We start from the raw sequence: 9,036 nt of genomic DNA, 5'->3' as shown, positions 1-9,036 counted from the left end.
CAAGGTTCCATGCATCTTGTCTAGCTCGTCCTTATCCCGTTAGCCTATATCCCCCCCTCTTCTTGATTGGCATACGCTCACCTTATATGGATGGATCTATTGGTTTTCCTTTTGCCCAAACAAACAGATGGAAGGGGGGAAAAATATACGTTGGGTGCGCTTCCATCAATTCCAGGCATCCACCTGATCCACCTTTTTTTTCTTTTATTATTTATACCAACCTGTCAATGATTGACCGTACACCTGATTTAATATTCTGAGAGGCATCAACTCGATTTGAAATGTTGTTTTCTTCTGTCTATCTTGTGTGCATGTATTTCTCTCTTTTGATTTGATTTTTGATCCGCGCTGCATTTATCCTCACGAAATCGTTCCCGGATCACGATTTCACGTCCGCATTTTTTCGGGGGCCGGGTTGAAGAGGCACGAAACTGCTCTTTTCGCCTCTTCTTTTGTCACGTCAATCTCGATTTTCACATGACAATTAAAAAAATAACCCGTCATCCCAGAATAATCCTTTTTTGTATCATGAGAGGACTGATGTTTATTTTTTCAAAAGAAATACAAGGAACACTTGATGTATAAACCTTTATCATTGTACTATCGAGATCTAGACCCAAGTCACTCACGAATTCACGATCCCTTCCAAAGCGGAATCAGTTTGAAATTTGAAAATTGTTTGAAATAAAGCTTTAGACGCCATCTATCGTTCAATTGTAAAAGTTCCTCAGAAAGTAATTTCTTGCAAAATAAAGTTAGGGTCGTAAAAGCACGACTGCTGAGTAAAGCGTTTGGGTTGACACTGTAATTTTTGTGTTGGCCAGATTGTTGACAACTTATATTGAACATTTTAAAATCGAAACAATTTCTTTTCACATTTTCGCGAGTTTCATATGTCAAACTGGCAACAACAACTTGGTTACCAAGTTTTATGAACGCACCTTTCCCGTCTGCTATTCCTCTACCTTTCAGCTTCCACGTTAAAAATGTCGGCGGCTGAAGAATTTCCTACTGTGACTACTGGACAGCCTCATTTGGCAAAACAAGATCTTTCTAAATTAGTAAGGAAAATTGCATTTTGAAAAATAGAACTCATAAAACCTAAAATATGTCGGATCGTATACGAAATGGATTGACGATTGGTTACCCGGCTCGGGGTGTTGTGATTGCATCAGCAAATGTGCATCAGTTTTCTTCTTATGTTAGTAATTGATTTTTTTCCTCGCAGGATGTTTCTAAATTGAATGCTCTTTCTCCTGAAGTCATCAGTCGGCAGGCCACCATCAATATTGGTAAGCAAATTGAAAAACTGTTAATAAAGTGTTGTTCGCCACTGTAAAATGTCACGAAAATTTTCACAGGTACGATTGGACATGTGGCCCATGGAAAGTCAACAGTGGTAAAGGCCCTGTCAGGTGTGCAGACTGTGCGTTTCAAGAATGAGTTGGAACGCAACATCACCATCAAGTTAGGTTATGCTAATGCCAAGATCTTCAAGTGTGACAATGAAAAATGCCCCAGACCTATCTGTTACATGTCTGGAAGCTCATCAAAGGTACATTGAGTTTACATTGCTTGGTTTGATGGAAATCTAATGCTTTTATGTTTACAGGATGACTCCTTCATGGGCCCCTTAGGAAAATTCAAGTTAGTTCGACATGTATCCTTTGTGGATTGTCCTGGCCACGACATTCTCATGGCCACCATGTTGAACGGTGCTGCCGTCATGGACGCGGCTCTCCTTCTTATTGGTAATAGTTACATCATTGTTCAACTTTCTATTTTCTAAAAGTTTTCTAATGACTTGCTAGCTGGGAATGAATCCTGTCCACAGCCCCAAACTTCAGAGCATTTAGCTGCTATTGAAATCATGAAGCTCAAGCACATTTTGATCCTTCAAAACAAGATTGACTTGGTGAAAGAGAGTCAAGCCAAGGATCAATACGAACAGATTTTGAAGTTCGTTCAAGGTGCGTCATTTGCTAGCGGTTAAACGGTATCTGAATGGTGACGTGACTTTTTGTTTGTTTGTTCACAGGTACCGTGGCCGAAGGAGCTCCCGTTATCCCGATTTCAGCTCAGCTGAAATATAATATTGAAGTTATCTGCGAGTACGTCGTTAACAAGATTCCCATTCCGTTGCGCGATTTTACTGCAGAACCCCGGTTGATTATTATTCGTTCGTTCGATGTCAATAAACCCGGTTGCGAAGTAGACGACCTTAAGGGAGGAGTTGCTGGAGGCAGTATTTTGAAGGGTGTTCTCAAGGTAAACCTCACAATTTTGTCATAAAAGAATATTACAATATTACCTTTATATTGTTATTATTCTTTCCTCGCATCTTCAAGGTGGGACAAGAGATTGAAGTGCGGCCTGGATTGGTGTCTAAAGATTCTGAAGGAAAGCTAACATGCAATCCCATCTTTTCCCGGATCGTCTCTTTGTATGCCGAACAAAATGAGCTGATGTATGCCGTTCCGGGTGGTTTGATTGGTAATAGTATTTGGTTATTTTATGTCTTATTCAGTTGACTAAATTTAGTGGTCTGATTGTTTTGGCAGGTGTCGGTACTATGATTGACCCAACTTTAAGCCGAGCGGATCGAATGGTCGGACAAGTTCTGGGATCTATTAATGCCCTGCCAGAGATTTTCACTGAGCTTGAGATTTCCTATTTCTTACTTCGTCGCTTGCTGGGTGTTAGGACTGAAGGAGACAAGAAAGGAGCCAAGGTCCAGAAACTTTCTAAAAACGAAGTTCTGATGGTCAACATTGGCTCTTTGTCTACTGGTGGTCGCGTCTTAGCTGTTAAGGCCGATTTGGCAAAAATTAGCTTGACAAATCCCGTGTGCACTGATGTGGGAGAGAAGATCGCTCTCAGTCGCCGAGTTGAGAAACACTGGAGGTGAGTTTGAGTTCTGTTGCTGTTCTAGTTGTTCTTCGTTGCTGAATTTATCTTTTCGCGTGTAGATTGATTGGATGGGGTCAGATTCGTCGTGGAGTTACCATCGCAGCCGAGAAAAAGTGAAAAGAACCAGAAATCCCAACCAACTCGCCAGCCACTTTATTTTCAATTATTTTTGAAGGAACCATGGGATATTTGACCACTGAGGATACGTGTTCAATACACGTGCCACAAAATTTTGATTTCCCGAAATTAGGTTTTTAACTTCTCATCAAGAGAAGGGTGTATTCGAAAAACAAAAATTCGATTGGCGTAGCACAGCTATACCAACGACAACAAACATTTAATGAAGAAAACGAGTAACTTATAAGAAATTCAGCAGACGTCGATGTAGTTACCCTCCGGCCGGGAAGTTTTGCTAAACACGTTTAAACGATAGCGAATCCGTGCTCAGGATGAGCCGAATAGTTGACGATGCGGAATTTGCCAGATGGATCGTAGAATCCGTAGCGACCATGGATGATACCAGCAGCGTCACGTTCTTCGATACGGAAAGTACGATCGGGTCTAGACAGCAAACCAACAAACGGGTAAGTAATTCTGTTCTGAATTTACAAATGAGATTCCCATCCATTATTTTACATACCCTTTGCCGGTGTCGTAACCGAAACGGTAGCTGTTGGGTCCCTGTTGGCCGGCGATGGAGAATTGGACGCGGCCATCCTTCACTCCCTGTAGTAAAACAAAACAAGGTGTGTTACAGTTAGTTCCCACGTTCCACAAAGGTGTGTCAGCATATGCAAAAGACCTGATCACTGTTGTAAGAAGCGGCGCTATTCTGAACTCCCTGTTCGAATTTAAGATGGGAATCGTCGTAACTGCTGTCACCGTAGGTGTTGCTGGCCTCGGCGACGTACTTCTCGGCTGCTGGTCTAACTGGACTGATAGGCTTGCGTTTTTGCGTTAAAACGGGTCTGACGAAGCTCTCCTGAGGGGAGGACTCGCGGTCGAGGACACTGGGGCCTAGAGGAGTGTATTGGCTGGTTTTCTTGGGTTTGGATGTCAGGTACTCTGGTTGAAGTGGCTCAGACTGGCGGCTGCGGAAATCTTCACGAGGTCCGCTAACCACATTCTTCTTCCGCAAGTTGCGTCGTTCAAAGGGACCTTCATTGGGCTGTGCCGGATAACAGACCGACAGACCGACCAGGCACAATAATCCAACCTGGAAGTCAGCACACACGACAAAAATGAAATCCGTTATTTAGATTATTTTCGGCACAGGCGACAGATCGTCTCCAAGTCCAGAACGGCCTAGTTTCACAGTCGTTAAAAAAATTATTCCTTTGGAATACTGTACACGTATGGTGTTCCAGATTTGACACACATGTTTCCCCTTTTGACCTAAATGGTACGTACTATTTATTTAGACTTTTTTTTTTTATTTTTTAATTTTAATCTAAGGAAATAAACTTAACAATTTTTTTTCCAGGTGATTTAGTGAACAGGGAATTATTTTTTGAAAAAGAATAGTTACCGCGACGGAAATCTTCATATTCCTGGAAATGTTTGGAACTTGCAGGCGAAATAGGATCAAATGGAGTACACTGCACACTCGTTTTGAGAATGATACTGGATTCACGGTGCAGGCATATTTATACAACTATCGCCCGATAACTCCGCCCACACCTTACTGGACCATCCTTTGGTTTTCACTCTGTATACGTCACGGCAGCCAAAGGTGTTTTCTTTCTCCTGTTCTTCTCCTTCTTCTTCTTTTCTTCCTCCTTTTTCCATCTGGTTACTTGGCGATGGTCTGGTGGTCGGGGATCTCTTGTGGACAGCCGGCACACGAAAGAAAAGACCAGAGGGGAAAATACAATAAAACGATCAGTGAGAGAAAGAAAAAAGAAATGCTTCCTACTATCTAGAGATCGGCGTCTAGTATGTTCTTCTTTCCTTAGGCTGCAAGAATGAGTGTAATCACTTCGTCGACGAAGAGAAAGTACCACGCGCCGTAAATAGGATGGACACCAAGCGGTATGTAACGCCTTTACAATCCAACTAAGTCTATTTGTTAATTTAAAAAAAAAAAAAAAAAAACTCAAAGTGATGCCCTATAAACTGCGGAGAAAACTATGAAAACTTTTTACGATCGTTGACAAGGGATTTCCATAGGGGGTTCTTCCCTGTTTACCCACAATGACTACCGAACAAAAGAATTGAAAACTGCTTACATTTGCATCGTTTGTTGGTATTGCGCGCGTGAGAGATTATGAAATTGGCTTATATCGAAAAACGATTTCTGTTACAGAAATGGTTAGCTAATTTCAGTTGGGAAAACACTCAAATCTTTCCTGACTTTCTCTTTGCTACTCCGCAAAATAGCTTGTAATATTGGATGGTGATTTAACATCGGGGTAGCAGCTGCTACCGCTATGCTACTCAAGTTCAGCGGCTTATTTTTCGGGGTAGTTCATTAGACTTCCTTCTTTCTTCCTCATAATTGTTTTTTTTTTCTTCTTTCTCTCCCGACGGCTCACCAAATAGCTTATAACATTGCTTTACCCCAAATCAAATGTGTGTTACCATATGACCAAAAATGAGCGATCGAGGCTATACATCTGGCAGCTACTTTTTTGAGACTCTTAGCTTGGGGGGAGAAAATCAACTCTAGTTATAATAAGAAATGGACTTTTACTTTCCCAGAATGTTTCAGTATTTTACACCAAATAAAAGATAGCGTGGAAAGGAAAGCTGACAAGGCGAACAGGTATCATCTAGTAGTTCATCATAAGCCGTTGGCTTATCCTTTGGGCCAGACAAGTTAACGTGGTACTTATTGCCCAATGGAGCAACTAAATGAAATTGCTTGCGTACTTAAAAATGTACCCAACTTTCACTAGAAGGACAATACCACGTCATGGCGAGACAGTCTCGAAAGCTGACAGGAGGCCATCTTTTACCGTTGGAAGATTTTAGGAAACCCAAATTGTTCCAGCAGCAATTGACCGTTGCGCCGTAATGTGCAGTACGTGTTGGTTTGGCCGAAGAAAAGCGGGACGGGCTCTGGGGCTATATACCATCCAGGCGTCTTATATTGGAGAAAGTCGTTTTTCTTCTCTTTCTGTCGTTTCTTTTTACAGCATTTTTGATTAATCATACGCATGTGTCCCGGGAAGGAGATCCAATTAAGGGCGCTTGCGGGAGCGACACGGCCTTGTTTTCCCCAGCACGTCAGCCATTCTGGCCCATCGCATTTCTGCTGGTACGTAGATAGTGAACTAAAGATATTTCAGAATTTTCAACGCAGCGCGATGCGCCATCAAATGTCTTGATGAAACAGATCAAACCTCTCTTAACGATCACTTGCGTTCAGGTGCGATGAGGTCCGATAGTGAATCGGTGATCCTCCAAGGGCTAAGCCAGTGCGACCTTATTCGCTGTTGGTGCGTGGTGACACCATTTAGGAGGGCTACAGAATGCTTCGGATGTTTTTCCTCCTCCCAGAATTAAATGTGAGGAAAACATTTCCTCCTTTGTTTTTCCATGGTTTGTGGCTCATCCGTCTTCCAGCTTTCTTTCTTCTCCACTTTTTAAAATGTTGAGGATTCGATGGGTCAGAGATGTAGGGCTGCCTACGTCTGACAAATCAGAGCATGTCAAGGATGCGTTCATTTCACTTTATTCCAATCGTCGGATCAGAATTTTATTTGAAGCACGCGAGAATTTCCAAAGATGAGTCGTTCAACTGTAACGAAGTGCTCACAGTTTTCTCCATTTCTGATGCCTTGGTTGTAATTTTTGGGAAATGGAATTTATCGCTCTAGTTGAACCAAATGGCAATCTTCACGTTCAAATAAAATAACAATCCTTTATTTTGTTACTTATATTTGATTATGATCTATTAGAGGGCAATCATTTCGAGTCGGACATTCAGTAAGTACTAGTCATAAATCATTTTTATCTCATTCACCTCAATACTTGTAACGGATGCAGAGACGGATGTGCAACGCACCAAAGTAAACCCATTACCTTGCAGTATAATTTTATGTGATAATATACTACATCCATCTAATCGTCGACGCGAAAACCACCTGTCAAGTCGGTGAACTACTTATTGAAGTATTTGAATTCGGAACTGACCATTTGATGGTTGGCGAGCGTGACGCAACAACGTATCAATAGCGCTCAACAATTCATTACGGACGCACGCAACCGGTTGATGCGATAGCACTATATAGCCTAGATATAAATACTATCTGTCATTTTGAAATGTGAAAGACGGGGAAAAAAGCGCAACTCGGAAATGAGGTCTCATCATGTGTCTGCCTAGCTTGCAGCTGTGCTTGTGATGTCACACACCCTGAAGCATACACCTTCAGACAGAATAACAGGTGGACAAATAGCCGTCCGGCTACTGATTAACGGTGAATTTTAACCCATCCTTTACATCTTTCTCTGTTGGCAAATATCTAGGCCGGTGAGAATATTAATCTTCTTTTCATATATCAGTTTATTCGATCCAGTTCGTCCCCCCAATTTCGCCAGCACATCCACTCAGCTTTCCAACCACTAAAACTTTTAATAATAATATCCCAGTGTTTCACCTTTCCGTTGGCAATTTTTTTTGGCATTCATGACAATATACAGCAACTTATTCGTGGTCAAACTAGGGGTTTCCAAAAAATCCATCATTCAACCAAGGCATTTTATTTTTCATTCGCGGTATTGTATTTGCAATCGGTTGGTTTTGCGGGCTCTTTGTAAACACGAAAGAGTAGCGTTCTATATCACTACATTCTATAGGCTACGAGCATAAGCAAAACAAAAAAAAAAAACAGGTGGTCAAGTTTGAGTGATTCATGGCCGACTTACCTAGAAATGGTCGATCGGCAGATAATCGGTTTTGTCCGTTTAGCTGTTTCTTTTTCTTCGATCTATTTTCTTGTACCGCCGTTAAAATCCCATCAAGACCCTTTGTTGCTTAAAGATAGTTTTCCTTCAACCGTTATACAAATAATATCTTGGCGCACTGTGAACGTCGCTTAACATTACGCAACCGTCTACATATTTAGCAGGAGGCGGAAACTTGTTCTGGGCCATTTTCATATTTCTTACCTACAAAAAAAAAAGATCGTAAAACCTAGAAAAAATTGACGATGAGACAAGGTAAAACTGCACAGTTTACATACAGAGTTGCACATTAAAAAAGAGTCTCACGCGCCCACCTAGTCTTGTTCCGTCTGATCAGATTGTGGAGTACCAGATTTTATGTAGAAAATATTGTCACAATTGTTTGTTGCTCTCTTTGTCGTATTACGCCTGTCGTTTCTCATTTTCCCTGTAAGAAAAGAAAGGTAAAGAGTCAAACGGAAACGGCTGTTAATTGAATACCACATGTGTCGTAGTAGGAAGTTATTTTACATCGAGTTACGGATTGTTAGATTAACTCATTTCCTTAAATTCACTGACACATAAAAACCTAAATACTGCTTTGCTTGATTATTACTATACTGTTTTTGTTCAAATCTTAAAAGAATCTGTGTAACAAAAATAGATACAAAGACAATATGCTTGTATTGAGCTAGATTTCACAGTTGAATTCATCAGAACAATTCTGGGGAGATCATAATTTCTTCTAATAATCGTTCTTCAATCTTGGTGAACAGTTCTTGATTAGTTTCTGAAATGTTGAAGCTGACAAAAACAGGTTTCTTGCATCTCTTGGATAAGCGGCTGGCAAGTGTTGAAGACGTAAGAGAAGATGGATCGCCTAAGATCTTGACTGTTGTGGGTGATTTTTCGTACGGCGTGCTCATTGCTACGGCAAAATCTTTGAAAGATGGGTCGCTTTCCATGCCGATCCAAAGCAATAGCTGATCTGTTAACTTTAATGCCTGAAAGCAAACATTTTTGTCTAGAACTTTTCCGGAAAATTGGTGAATTCCAATGGGAGACATTTTATCCCTTGGTTTTATCTAATTGGTGAAAAAAAGACAACTGAACTAGAAGTCTAGAACTACTGAAGAATTTGACAGGAGTTCAAATTGTGGTCGATCAGCTGGTAGGATCTCTACGTTTTTAGGCCCTAGCAAAGCAACTGCTGGTGAAAAACCAATCCGATAGATGACA

General features: G+C 41.1%; 2 protein-coding genes and 1 long non-coding RNA gene across 3 annotated transcripts; 1 reads left to right on the top strand and 2 right to left on the bottom strand.

Moving 5' to 3' along the window:
- The first annotated feature begins 729 nt into the window (after positions 1-729).
- On the top strand, positions 730-3,146 carry LOC124195492 (eukaryotic translation initiation factor 2 subunit 3-like). Its single transcript, XM_046589921.1, has 9 exons — positions 730-1,061; positions 1,229-1,292; positions 1,362-1,555; positions 1,613-1,751; positions 1,812-1,970; positions 2,039-2,268; positions 2,349-2,493; positions 2,562-2,904; positions 2,970-3,146. Exons 1-9 carry the CDS (start codon positions 987-989, stop codon positions 3,025-3,027), a joined length of 1,407 nt encoding a protein of 468 aa, XP_046445877.1. The 5' UTR covers positions 730-986; the 3' UTR covers positions 3,028-3,146.
- Positions 3,147-3,156: 10 nt separating this feature from the next.
- LOC124195496 lies at positions 3,157-4,579 on the bottom strand. Its single transcript, XM_046589928.1, has 4 exons — positions 4,439-4,579; positions 3,713-4,126; positions 3,551-3,636; positions 3,157-3,471 (listed from the first exon to the last, which is right to left on the bottom strand). Exons 1-4 carry the CDS (start codon positions 4,454-4,456, stop codon positions 3,333-3,335), a joined length of 657 nt encoding a protein of 218 aa, XP_046445884.1. The 5' UTR covers positions 4,457-4,579; the 3' UTR covers positions 3,157-3,332.
- Positions 4,580-7,545: 2,966 nt separating this feature from the next.
- Positions 7,546-9,031, bottom strand: LOC124195498. The gene is made up of 2 exons (XR_006875231.1): positions 8,133-9,031; positions 7,546-8,022 (listed from the first exon to the last, which is right to left on the bottom strand). It is a non-coding gene; the product is annotated as an uncharacterized LOC124195498 (long non-coding RNA).
- Between the last annotated feature and the right edge of the window lie 5 nt (positions 9,032-9,036).

The sequence above is a fragment of the Daphnia pulex genome, chromosome 6 (genome assembly GCF_021134715.1).
Source record: "Daphnia pulex isolate KAP4 chromosome 6, ASM2113471v1".
Lineage (NCBI taxonomy): Eukaryota > Metazoa > Arthropoda > Branchiopoda > Diplostraca > Daphniidae > Daphnia > Daphnia pulex.
Note: the sequence above shows the minus strand (reverse complement) of the source record. Positions and strands in the feature narration are given on the sequence as shown.